This window comes from Acipenser ruthenus, chromosome 34 (genome assembly GCF_902713425.1).
Source record: "Acipenser ruthenus chromosome 34, fAciRut3.2 maternal haplotype, whole genome shotgun sequence".
Taxonomy (NCBI): Eukaryota; Metazoa; Chordata; class Actinopteri; order Acipenseriformes; family Acipenseridae; genus Acipenser; species Acipenser ruthenus.
In genome coordinates this window covers 2,985,535-3,000,000 of record NC_081222.1, presented here as the reverse complement: position 1 = coordinate 3,000,000, position 14,466 = coordinate 2,985,535, and the positions used below count along the sequence as shown (strand labels likewise).

At 39.8% G+C, this 14,466-nt stretch overlaps 1 protein-coding gene across 1 annotated transcript in view; it reads right to left on the bottom strand.

Moving 5' to 3' along the window:
• Positions 1–12,163, bottom strand: part of LOC131705034 (proto-oncogene vav-like) — a 47,527-nt gene extending 35,364 nt beyond the window's left edge. The window contains exon 1 of the mRNA XM_059007022.1: positions 11,796–12,163. Coding sequence (XP_058863005.1) covers positions 11,796–11,999 — 204 coding nt within the window. The 5' untranslated portion in view covers positions 12,000–12,163. The remainder of the gene's footprint in view (positions 1–11,795) is intronic.
• Positions 12,164–14,466: the final 2,303 nt, after the last annotated feature.

The following is a 14,466-nucleotide window of genomic DNA, read 5'->3' as shown; positions in this document are numbered from 1 at the left end:
TGACTATTACCATTAAACTTATGATATAGACATAATCAGAAGTATTAAACAAATAATCCATAAGATTGCTTATTTTAGTTTTGCATGCCGCTAACACAACCTAATAAATCTCTCTGATGTTAACTTGGTGAGCACACTGATACTGTTTTGAAAGACAAATGTGAATACAGAAGCAAAAACAATTTAACAATTTAAATGTTTCTGACCAGGATAAAATATTAAGGCTGAAAACTCAGACAATCCCAGTTTTACCGAGATGTCTGGTAACCTAACCACGCACCTTGAATAAAGGCATCAACAATGCGCAACTTTTTAATTCATAGTGTTTCAGGAATTATAATAATCACATATAGATGGTCCCGTATGACACGGAGAAGTATTTTCAGGTAATTCACTCCTATTTTCTGGAAGCAGAGTACTGTTACAAACAACACTCTGTTCTGGTTTAGTCAAATGCGTTCTTCTAATAAGCCTAGGCAAACACGACTGGGCAAATACAAGTACTGGTGCAAAGCTATAAAAAACGACAGTATCGGAATTCCAAACCAGGATTCCGGGAGGCATTACATGCAAAACAGCGTCACTTAAAAATGATTTTGCATGCTGGGTGCGTGCAGCTATCCTAACACTGATGTGCATTCACACACATTTTTATCACTTAGTTATGCAAATGCAGGTTTTCTACTTCTGTTTATCTGGTTTGCTTCAGGGCTAGCCTGTAACAGGGTATAATCTATTTGTATAGCATTTTAAATTCCAGCTTTCAGTGCGAGCTTAAACACATGGGATTAAATGGCCATGCAATGGAAGTCTTAAGTTGAAGTCTGAGGGAACACGAAGTTGGTTTCAGGAGACTAGGTTTCAGGATACTGCATGGCACACCTAGGGGAGACATGGGATTTGATACAACAAAGTTGCCTCAGAGTAGGTGTGCTGGGTCTCCTGGAGCCAGGTTTCAAGCCGCTGTTCCTGAAAACGTGTCTGTGTGTTCCCTCAGCTTTAATGTCATTGTACAGTACACAATATATACTGTATATAGCATGCTTTGTTCGCTCCCCCACCTAATATCATATACTGTATATGTTCCTATCATTCGCTGTATTACCTGCTTCATATCCTATTGGGTGTGTTCTACGTGATTCTCCACTGTTGTATCCAGCATAATTTGCCCTGCTTACTAACTATTTCAGCAACCTCACTTCTGAAAAGACTAACTGTTGCGCACTGAAGCTTGTGTGACGACAGTATGCTGATCTTAACAGAAACAAGGACTTGCAGTACAGGACACACATGACAAGATATGAAACAGGCAGGGACTTGTATATTAGGAAAGTAACAGATGATTTAAAGCACTCCACTTAACAGAAGTCCATTCACTTAACAGAGTTGGTAGATCTCTACAATACGCTGCCTGTTTGTGTTGATATCAAGCCTTTGGAAGAACAGTCTCCCGTGTGAGACAATATGCATAGATGGTTAATGGATGTGGTTTTAAGGCTGCATTTCAACAGGAAATGAATGTAGTAGGACTATGCTTTTTTTGTTGTTGTTAATGTTATGAAGTGCAACTGATGATAAGCCAATTGAACTCCACACACACACACACACACACACACACAGACAAACACACACTCACACACATTCAGACACACACACACACACACACAAACTCACACACTCAGACACATTCAGACACAGACACACAGTCAGACACACACACACACAGACACACAGCCAGACACACAGTCAGTCACACACACACAGCCAGACACACAGTCAGACACACACATGCACACACACACACACAGACACACAGTCAGACACACACTCAGACACATATACACACACACACACACACACACACACTCTAACAAACCGTGTGACTCACAGACGCCAGCCCCGTGTAAAGAAGTGTGAGAAACAGCTTGCGGTTAGGGGTGAGCACAAGCTCGCATTTAAACATGCTGCACATAATCACAATACCATCATCCTCCCAAAAGCAAAATAAACCACACCGCAAGAACTGATGCTCAGAGACTCCCAGCTCCCCTACAAGTGTGAACTGAACAGCACCACCATGCTCTGACACTCCGACCCCCTTCACTGCTCAGCACTGGCTTTACATTGTCCGAAACCAGGGGCTTTTTTCACAGAGACAGAGTGCAACGACTGTCAGTGACTCATTTGAAGAGTCACACATCGGGTAGTATATAAGTATATCGATGTATACTCACATCCACTGTACTGACATCTATCGCCGCTCTGTTGAAGCAAGCGCTAAGACATTTTCTTAAAGGACAAACATTATTGTAATAGCAGAACTAACCTTATCAAAAAGTTTCCCCTTGTAAAAGCATAGCAATATAGGTAATGCATAGGTAAGCACAGTAAAACCCAGAAAGGCATGGTAAAGCATATAAAAAACATTGCAAACCACGGTAAACTATAGTAAATTTATGTATAACAATATAACCGTGGGAAAAAAAGAGGACACTGACCATGGTAAACTTTTATAAGTGTTAAAGCAGCAGTCAAATTTAGGGCTCTGTTGGTTTTACAGTATTTCTCAACCGCTAACTCCCTTTTTTGGAAACTATGGTCAAAGATAATTAACGCATGAAATCAGTTTTCAATTTCTGAACGTCTAATCCCTTTCTACTCTTTGTACATGAATAGCACTGTTTTGCACAACTCTTAACACAAATGTCATCAGTGAATACAAGATTCACTTGAGTATGCTGTGGCTACAAATTGTTCACACATTGTTCGCAATTTAAGGAAATGAGTTCCATTTGTGTTAATTGTTTCAGAGACTGTGCAGACACAATAGCACAAAATACCTAATCGATCAATCAGCCCAAAGTCATCTATATAAGGAGATATAGGAAAGCCTCAGGGAAGGCAGAAGAAAATGGAAGCTCAGAGAGAAACAGTGAGAGGAAGGGGTGTGCGTGTGAGGGGAGGTAGAGGAGCGCAAGGTCGTCAAAGAAGTCATACCAGAACAACAAATGAATTCAGAGCCACAATTGTGGACCATGTAATCAACCATGGCCTGAGCATGGCTGAAGCTGCTCGAAGAGTCCAACCAAATCTATCCAGATCGACAGTTTCATCTATCATGAGAATCTTTAGGATAGAAAACCGGTAAGTACTGTATCTCTGCACAGCACAAACACTAATGTAATTAATGTAATTGTGCACGTATGCATGCATGCACTTCCTGTACTGCAGCATGCTGTTCTGTACAATCCCTGTAATGTGATGGACATTGTTGTTCATGGACATTCTCCTCTAGGATTGAGAGAAGACCACACAGTGGGGTCCGAGGACACATGTTCACAGAACACCAGGAAACTGCCATTGGAAATATGGTGCGGGCAAATAATGTTATCCGGCTGAGGGAAATCCGAGAGAGGATTATTGCTGATAATGACATATTTGCTGATAGTCACAATGTCAGTATTGCCACAATAGATAGAGTACTGCATAGAAATGCAGTAAGCATGAAACAAGTGTACAGGGTGCCATATGACAGAAACAATGACAGGGTGAAGGAGCTTCGGTGTCAGTATGCTCAGGTATGTAAATACAAATGCGAGGTATTTTCTTTACAGGCATTTTTTCCTCATTGTGTTGAGCACATTACGTACTATATGTATTGTAATGAAAACTTTCCTCCATCCTTATACAGTATACTTTCATAGTGTATTGCACTACTGTAATACAGCACTTTCTAGCTTTCTTCAGAGGATCATGGAGCTGGACTCAAGTGTGACTCCCCACCAATATGTAATTGTGGATGAGGCCGGATTTAATCTGGCAAAGACGAGAAGATGCGGGAGAAACATAATAGGACAACGGGCAACAGTGGAGGTCCCAGGACAAAGAGGTGGCAACATCACTTGTGTGTGCAGCCATTGGACAAAGTGGGGTGATACATCATCATGCAGTCATTGGCTCATACAATGGGGACCGACTGATGAATTTCCTGGATGAACTTGCTAACAGGCTCTTGGGGGAATAGGATGTGGTGGAGGGGCAACAACTTAGTGACTTTGTCATCATCTGGGACAACGTGAGCTTCCACCATGGTGCACACGTTCAAGAATGGTTCCAGGCCCAGCCACGTATGTCCGTGGTGTTCCTCCCACCACACTCTCCTTTCCTCAATGCTATTGAGGAATTTTTTTCAGCCTGGCGTTGGAAAGTTTATGATCGCCATCCCTATGACCAGGCCATACTCCTTGAAGCCATGGATGCAGCCTGTGAAGACATCACTGCTGGGGCCTGCCAAGCATGGATGCGACATACCAGGCATTATTTTCCACGTTGTCTGGCCAGAGAAAGTATCTTGTGTGACGTAGATGAAAATTTGTGGCCTGACATAAATGTAGGAAGAGACATTGACTAATAGACCTTTTGTTGGTTTCATTTATTATTTTGATCTTTATGATTAAATGACTGCAAATGAATGCGTGTGTTTGATTAGATTATTTGAATGATAGAGAGAATTTTTATTTTGTTTGCTTGACCAAGAGACATTTCTGTTTGCATTAATTATTATGAAAGCATTATACGCTTATGTTGAATGTATTTGAAGTTTTGAATAAAAAAGTACATTTTGCAAATGCATATGCTGTTTTGGAAACTGCAACAGACTTTTGTGTCTTGTGTCAAATATTTCAAAAAGCAGCACCATAGTTTCAAAAAATGCTTTCAAGCAGTCGAGAAATACTGTCATGTTTAAATGATTTAAACAGCATAGCATTTACTAAATGTTTAATTAAAATATCCAGTTTTATGACACCCTTGCATTGGCTTTTATAATTTGCTTCCAAATGATAAGATAGCAATAACGTATACTGCAGTCTGTACGTTATATACACACCACACCCCCCCCCTCGCTATTCTCGATCGCGTAATCACAAAACTTTTCTGCCTTTACTACTAATTTGAATTCTCACTATTACCCAATGACTGTCTCTTCCTCTGCACGCACTTCCCTCGCTTCTAAGAAACTCAGCTGGGATAGTCCTTCTTTACACAACCCTATTACTGTAGTTACACCACTCTCTGGGGTATGACGGGAAACTCCCTCCAGTGGCTTCGAAAGGTCTTCCGCAGTATGGCGTCACCAATGGGGACTTGCTTCAAACGCACACTGTCAATTGAGAAAATAAAACCTTAAAATCTTAAAAGAAGTCCACAAAGTTATAACCCGAAACAACACTTTATGTTCAGAAATCAGGACCAGCGGACACCGCTGGAGATGAAGCAGTGGAGATAGACTTGGGGCAGAGTAGGTATAGTCAGGGTATGGAATGGGTTACCTAGTCATGTTGTTGATGCTGAATCATTGGGATCCTTTAAGACCCGGCCTGAGATCAATCAGCTACTAGGAATATGACGATCATTGCTGGGCCAAATGGCCTCCTATCCTTCATACATCTTCTTATGTTCTTAGGTTCTGATGTTGTATCCATCCCTTGCTTTAATGATAGATCACAGGCATAACAACAGGGTATAACACAGGGATACAACACAGGGATATAACACGGGGATATAACATGGGGATATAACACGGGGATATAACACAGGGATATAACACAGGTCTGAAAGCTGCATTTTGGATTAGAACCACCAAGCTTTTGAAGTACAGTAGTATATGCTTCCAGTTGCTCCTGCAATTACTACAGCATTTACAGTAGGCCAAGCCGTATCTTACTTATTGGCAGTAGATAAGTAGCCCATGGTCATTCAGTACATAAGCCGAATTAGTGTCTGGTTGCACAGACTGTGACTTGCACTTATCCTGGACTATGTTGTGAAAAAGTAAAGAGAAACTGATACAGCAACAAGACTTGGACTTCCTTTTAAGTGGCTGCAATTCTTAGGTATACAAATACTGCAACTACGCAGTAATGAAGCTGCACTTTTTTGGTTGAACGACGCACCATTAGGAATGAATTACAACCTGCAACCCAGTTTGATTTCATCAGCTCTTGAGTAACTGTGGAATAAGCCAGTGTGTGACAAACAGCAGACAGATTACTAACGAGTTGGCTAGCATATCAGCGATGTCTTATCAACATACTGTAATACCTGATCAGGCAGTTTAATAACCCTTTATTAGTCATATAAAGGCTCATATGTTCAGCCTGCTTTCAGCACAGCTGATAAACGCATCCCAGATTGCAGCTTGTTTAAACGTGCACAATAAAAGCAGAACCCCCGGGATCCCTCTTCAATGGCTTCCCTCATCGACAACGGCACTGCTCTCACTTCCCAATACACGAGCAAGACCCTGGCTTCACACCACGTAGGAAATGATCAAATGATGAGTGTGCATTGTAAAGCTCTGCATCTTTATTAAAAGATATACATCCCTTATATGTGAACGTATTTTCAAATAATGCATCTTTATATCATTATCATAGGAAAATCTCCTCCTATGTGAAGTGTGGTGCACATTCAAAGCATGCTTAACTTTCCCTTATTAAACCAACTAGCCACACTGTATCATCACATCAAAAGTAACCTAATTTGGAAGCTAAAACGGCTGCTATACTTCAAACAGTGATAATGCACTGTACCTGTAAATTGAAGATGGCTGTTGTCCTTCACTCCACTTCTTCAGTTCCTCTGTAGAACACATTTGTGTGCATTAAGACTTAATTCCTTATTCCAAAAGTCTTATACTTAATACGTATACTGAATCGGTGGTTGGCCTGTACACTTTTTCACTATTTCTGTCCAAACAGTTTGAGGACAATGTATGTTTTTCTCTGTCTAACTCATACCATATAGAGACTGCAACATGCAAAAGGACCTTGAAGGTCCACCAATAACTCAGATAACTCCCCATAATTGTAAAAACACAGAATAAACTATCAAAGCTGTATACTGCACGACTCACTGAGCTCTATGGTACGGCTCTTTTCAGGGCTGGGAATAAGACTCACACTGCATAGCAGTTTGATCCATTCCTGGTTTTATTAGGAGTTTAATAATACGCACCTGTTGCATACACACTGTGGCTAATCAAGCTTGTATTACAACCTGGAATGGGTGGAACTGCTGTCTCTCTTTTTCAAAATGTATTATTATTTTTTTAATGGCTAGTATTCAGTTAGCTATTTAGGTTTAATAAACGAAACTTCTTTTACATCACAGTCTTTATTTTTTTCCCCATTAACAGTACGTATTTTTTTTGTTGTTGTTGTATGGCTCTTTAACAACTTCCTGGTCATTTGGTGTGGCTCTTTTAACCAAATAGGCTAAATCCCAGTAGTGAGCCATTAAAGAGATCGATCTCCTTACAAAAAGGAGACTTTAAAAGTTGAGAATCTAACTAAAACAAAATATAAGACTATCTGAATAGAACCACCTGTCTATCGCTATGGTAACCGCTTTCTACTTCCTTGGACTGCTGTTATGGGAACTGTGTACCACGTTCATTTTGGTTTCTCTATCAAATAGAGAACTTAAAAAACTGCCAGGCAAACATTCTGACAAACTGTAGTTAGCCCCCTTAAAACGAAAACGATTCTGAAGTAACTTGTTATCGAAGGCGGTTCTTAACCGCATTCAGTTCAGAATGTTTCACTAAAGCAGATAGGGCCTGTAGTTATCTTGCACTCGTAAATCAGTTTCTTTCAAATAAAGCTGTGGCAACATTCCACTGTAACCGTGGCTTGTCACATCTACTTCCCCATAGTAAGTGCCAGGTTTTTGTTATTCTGATGCACTACAAAGAACTGTTATTCCCAATAAATCTTTATAGTCAGCTAAAAGAAAAAACTGAAAAAAAAACTTCCTGTTTATTCAAGTAATGGTTTCACTGCAGCAATCTGCATATCCAGTATTGTGCACAGTTGGAATTCCCTTTTTAAATCTATCCAGGGCTTCTCAGGCAGAACGAAGGTAGAAGGACGACGAATGCCTTTGTCTGTGTATTGATTTAGGCTGTGCTGGCAGCATGCTTGTGTTCAGAATATGTTTGTAATAACCTGGCATCTCAGCCCATTGAATTGAATGAAGAGGCAAGGGCTAACGTCTTGGAGGTAAGTATGTGTAATTGACTCATCAGCCACGAGAAGAGGCCCATTACACCTACAAACGCAAACAACAGTTTCGAAAGCCTGAGTAACTCACTTCATATGCTGTTGTATTGTAATGTATTTATTTGTTCTATATATACATTTGTTATGAGTTTCCTCTGGATATCCCCGCACCAGACACATTTAGTCAAGCGCTGATCAGAAGCAAAGAATAAATCAAAAACTATCCCATTATATAACAAAGCCACTGCAACTCCTGCATGATTAGCAGTTTCGGGATATCTCCATAAAGAACGTGAGCGGTCTAAAAAAATTGCATTACTCTAAAAGGGAAATTATTTACTACAGTATTTTGTAAACCCCTGAAATAAGCGTTGAGCAAGCCTGGTTCTTACTAAGTATTACGTCTAAGCAATGCTCCGGATAAGGTCATGTGTTTCTGGCAATTCCCAGGCACAGGGAGGCTACAAGTTGCCCTGGCATTCTCTAGCCATGGCATGCAGTGTATTCACAATTAACCATTGAGACGCTGGGAACCAACGAAGTACAAGAAGCTTGAGAAGACTCAAGCTGTGCAGCACAACTGCAGATTCTTTGCTTAAAACACACTTTACGCAGCTCATCCGTAGCGCTGCGTCCAAGTAATACCAGGCAATTTTATCGACATGTAAAAAGACATCAAGAACTGCTGACGCTGTTGTCATCGCTCCCCCCTACCTCTCACCCTTGTGAGTATATGGGTCACCTGCACCAAATCAGAAACAAGCTACAAGGCAGCCCCGTTATCAAAGTGAGTGTGTGGTAAAAATCAGCATGTTTTGCCCATGTGATTTTGCAGCAACCATGCTTTGCCATGCTTTAAGGATATTACCTGTTTGCCATCAAAGCACTTGTGTTCAGTTGCACACTGTGGTTTCTTGGAGTCTGCTAGCTTACACCTTGCAGCTGTGGTTTGTCTTCTGTGCAATTTGTCGTTGTTAAGAAATAAAGCAGGCTTCATTACTTGGTTTGTTTAGTGACATTCTCACATACATCTTGGTGGGACACTAAAGAAATTACAGTGGTCCCCTTTTATTTCGCCATTCGAGAGCTCACTAGTTTGGTTAAATGTCAGTAGATTGTCTAAGGTCCTTTTTCAATACTGCACAGTTTCTTGATGTGTAAGTCAGAAGAGGGAGCACTGTTTAAGGGTTTAGTTTGCATTTTATAATGCTGCTTTAAAACCGCCTCTATAATGGATGTAGGTACACCGAGGTGCTCCCCAAGTTTCCTCAAACCTCCCCTGAAAGTTTTCCCCCACGTAACCCATGCTGAGAGATTTTCGTGCAACCTCAGCGAAACTCAATACTGCTGGACTGCATCTCCGGAATACGGAAATGAGAGGCCCCTTTGCTCATCTACTTCCCATTTCAGTCTCCGCAAAACCCTCAGTATTTGCTGGTAAAGCATTAGCAAGCATGGCAAATCATTATACAATCACGATAAGGCAGAGCAAATGCAAAACTACCCTGGATCTCCTCCAAACTTAATATGCTGTGCAACAGAATACAGGACACAAACAAAGAGAAGTGCAGAAATTCATAAGTAACAGCAGAAATCAGCAGGACAAAACAGCATGGTTACTGTGCACTGAATTCAAAGTAAGGGATACTGGTCTCTCTCCCATTGTGGCTGCTATTCAGTGAATCATTCATCTATCTCAGCCAATGAAAACGCACAGACTCTCCAATTCCAGTAGTTTTATGAAGGTTGTCCTATGCACAGGAAACGGACAAAGATTATATGACATGCTCTCAGTCTTCATGCCTCAAGCATGCCCTGGACTGGAGGGAGCACCCTTTCTCTTAGGGGGTGAGGGAGGGAGCAGTTCAGTCTCCATGCCTCAAGCCTGCACTATACTGGAGGGAGCACCTCTGTCTCATTAAATCCTTGAGATCATCAAAGCAAATCCAGGGCTCCAGAGACTAGTGCCACTTAGTCCCCTGTTCTGTTACGACTGCTGTTCACTTCCAATAAGACCACTTGCTACAGACTGTCCAGTTTACAGCTATGGCCAAAAGTTTTGCATCACCCTATAGAATAAACGAATTTTGCTTCATATAGTTGAATTAAACCTGCTGAATAATGTCACGCTAACATATTGAATTACATACCGCTTTGTAGTTTTCCATATTCTTAACGAAAAACTGACAACAATTTAAAAAGTGACATTTCGAAATGTAACATGAAATACTGTACTACTATTATGGTTTCCGGTAGACTTTTGCAATATCATTTTGTAGTTTCTCTGATTGCATGATGTTAAATAAAAGATCTAAATTATATTCATATCGTTTTCTTTTTTAATTATGTCTCAATCCTAAAATTCTAGGTGATGCAAAACTTTTGGCCATCGCTGTAGATATTGGTGTGGAATTACACTACGACATAGAGACTGATCCAACACAAACTGAGTGTTCCGATGCTGTGAACATGTGAGGTAGCCGGTATGTCATACTGCATGACTCGGATCGGTTAGTTTCCCCCGTCTTGCTGGGTGATTAACGATGACACACATCTGCATGAGTAATTGGTCACTTGCTTCACAAGTCACTGACCACAACTGCATTAGGAAGTCGCTTGCAATCTGTTCCACTTTTCTAAACTTTAATATTTTTTTTTGTTTTCTATCAAACCACCAACAGACTTACCACTGTATAAAAAAAAGCATCTGCCAAAAAAATAAAAATAAATAAATAACCCTAAAGTAACCGCTGTCTTATTGTCTCTGTCTCTGTCCCTTGGATGGAAGTAATACTTTGGATTACTGCTTCTTTAAAGCTGGTCAAACTGAACACTTCATGTGGTAGCATGGCCACCAAAAACGTGGATTTCATTCACGCGTTAGGAATATAAGTAGTTTTGGTAGCTTCTTAATTTTCCTGTTAGATGCGTTCTGGTTTAAAGTACTTCATCATTATAAACTGCACAGCGACTACCTACACTGATAAACTTTAAATATTCAATACATTGTGATGTCAAAGAAGGAAGTCAACATTAACATAATGCCCGTAGCAACGCAATGAGGATTATGAGAGAAAGGTTTTCATTTTTTCTCTGTTTAACATTATGATTGCATTCTATTTTTAGTATATTACATTCCGTTTCAAGATAATAAATAAATTAAAGCACAAACCTTTTACAAAAGTTTGCCCATAGCTATACTATGCATTTACCATAGTTTACCCTGGTTTGCCATATTTATTAATATGCTTTACCATACCGCGCTATTTCTCACAATGATTGCCTATGCTTTACAATACTTTCACTGTGGTTTATTCCACTTTACTATGCTTTTACTGTGCCTTAATCCACTCTGCTATGCTTTCACAGTGCTTTAATACACTTTACCATGCTTTCACTATGCTTTATTATTATTATTATTTACTTCTTAGCAGATGCCCTCATCCAGGGCAACTTACAATTGTTACAAGATATCACATTATTTTTACATACAATTACATTTTTTTTTTACATACAATTACCCATTTATACAGTTGGGTTTTTGCTAGAGTAATCTAGGTAAAGTACCTTGCTCAAGGGTACAGCAGCAGTGTCCCCCACCTGGGATTGAACCCACGACCCTCCGGTCAAGAGTCCAGAGCCCTAACCACTACTCCACACTGCTGCCCTGTATTACACTTTGCTATGCTTTTACTAGGGGCAAATTCTTATAAGGCTGCATGTCTTTCTTACCTGAGACATCTGTGGCCGCAGATTGATCTCTTTGAGGTTGATAGACTGGGGCTGCAGGTTATTGAGCAGCTGGCACAGCAGCACCCCATCTCTCAGAGCATGAGCCAGGTCACCGACTGTAGCGCTGTCCCAAGTCACCCGGTGATTCTCTGGCAAAACTCGGCACTGGATCAACCAGTGGGCACACTGTCTCCATAGCTCCATACCCGCTCCACACAGCCAGGGACCCAAAGCAGCTACACAGTCAACTTCAGAAAAGAAAGAAAGAAAGAAATAAAACACTACAGGATGCCTTTTACTTCTTCTTGCAGGTTCCGCTGTGCTGTACTGCCTCGGAGTCTGGCAAGAGAGAACTGAGTCTTTGTGTAAGTTTCCTCTTATCTGATATACTGAGTAACCACAAGGCAAACACGCGAGAGTTTTAGTCATTTTTCTAAAGAGAGGCAAGAGATAAAGACTGCAACTCCCAGAAGGCCTTGCAATCACACACACACCAGTAGAGTTAAGAGGCATGCGCATATCTTCTCTTATTTTCAAAGCGTTTCCTCCATTCCTGAATGAACTCCTATTTTTTGGAAAAAGGAGACCAAACAAATCATATTAATGTTACAAAGTGAAAATCTTCTTCAGAGCGCTTAAAGAACTTGAAAGCTATCACTTTGTTGTTGGGTTCTAGGTTGTGTTAAAGTAACAGGTGGTTAGGAGTTAAATAAAGATATGGCCCGTAGTTATTGGTATTTTAAATGGATCATTCTCTCGCCCACATGTCGTTCATGACATTTATACAAATAAATAGGATGCAACTCCTGTTGCATCCTAGTTATAATACACTATTTTATTGTGAAAGAAAAAAAACTGTTTTGCGAATTCCAGTAAGTGATAAATGCTAAGGCCTGCCCAAAACTGTCAAATGTAAAAAAGCACAGTTATTTTTACCCTGTCCGTAAAAGTGTTGTAAAAACGAGAGTCAGCACGTTTTAGGGAAACACGTTTGGTGGTGTAGGAAGTTGTTCCTGCCAATGGTTCAATGGTTCCTATTTTTATTGAAGACATTGAGACTAAAATTATCCATGCTTTGCCATAGTTTCTGTAATCACATGTAATGCTGAGTGTTTTTATTTAAAAAAAATATATATATATATATATATATATATATATATATATATATATATATATATATATATATATTTTGTTTGTTTGTTTTTCAAGCTTGGCAGTGTCCCAGGTTTCAGAATTGCACTCAATTAAAACTAAATAATAACATTCAGCATCTTATGCAAGCAATTTTTTGGTTTTTCATTGTCGACATTAACATGTTCTTTTTTTTTTTTAAAAGGAGTTCATTAAAGAATGGTGGAAACACTTTGAAAATATGTCCCTAAAAATATATATATATATATATATATAAACATGCATCACTTTAATAAACAAAATATATCAAACTTGCGTCTGACTTAATGACTTCCCCTTTTCACTCTATAAGTTAAAAGGATGACATTTTACTTCACACCCACACACACAGCAAATTATTGACATTCAAAATGAACACAGGCAAACCTGCAAGTGATTTTAAACCCACCAGAGCAGTTTCATCACATGGGAAATCTGAACCGTACGTTTGAGTACCACTAGACGTGTCACTATTGAGAGGATATTTTGTACAAAAAAAGGATCCGGTTGCATTAAACACTAAGCACACTTAAAGAATAGGTTATTGACTTCAGTGTGTTGAACTGCTCCAGACACACGCAGGGTCTTCCACACAACAAACTCCTCTGATAGACACAAGTCAGATCTCTCCTCATCTTAAAGTCAGAAAGGGATTTTAAATTGTGCCACAGTGCCATCTGTTGGCATGACTTTGATATAAACATGTGGTGTTTATTGGGTATCGCTTTATACATTGTCTCTAATTACATCGTAGTTATATAGGAAATAAATGCGTGATTTCACATCATTACAATGTCATTATGCATCGTTACAATGTACTTCATATATAAATTGTTTTGCAGGATATATGTAAGTACAAACGAGAGAACGCCATTCGGCCCATCTTGCTCGTTTGGTTGTTAGTAGCTTATTGATCCCCAAATCTCATCAAGCAGCTTCTTGAAGGATCCCAGGGTGTCAGCTTCAACAACATTACTGGGGAGCTGGTTCCAGACCCTCACAATTCTCTGTGTAAAAAAGTGCCTCCTATTTTCTGTCTGAATGCCCCTTTATCTAATCTCCATTTGTGACCCCTGGTCCTTTTTCAGGTCGAAAAAGTCCCCTGGGTCGACATTGTCAATACCTTTTAGAATTCTGAATGCTTGAATCAGATCACCGCGTAGTCTTCTTTGTTCAAGACTGAACAGATTCAATTCTTTTAACCTGTCTGCATACAACATGCATTTTAAACCCGGGATAATTCTGGTTGCTCTTCTTTGCACTCTTTCTAGAGCAGCAATATCCTTTTTGTAATGAGGTGATCAGAACTGAACACAATATTCTAGTTGAGGTCTTACTAATGCATTACTAATGAATTCACTGTGCTTTATTCCACATTGCTATGCTTTTACTATGTGATACTTTTTTATGAGTAAGCCCTGATGGCTTACTCAGGAAAATCCTTTTTTGAGTAAAACAGAGAACAAATACTTCACCTAGTCATTCAGCAGTGTTAGTAAAT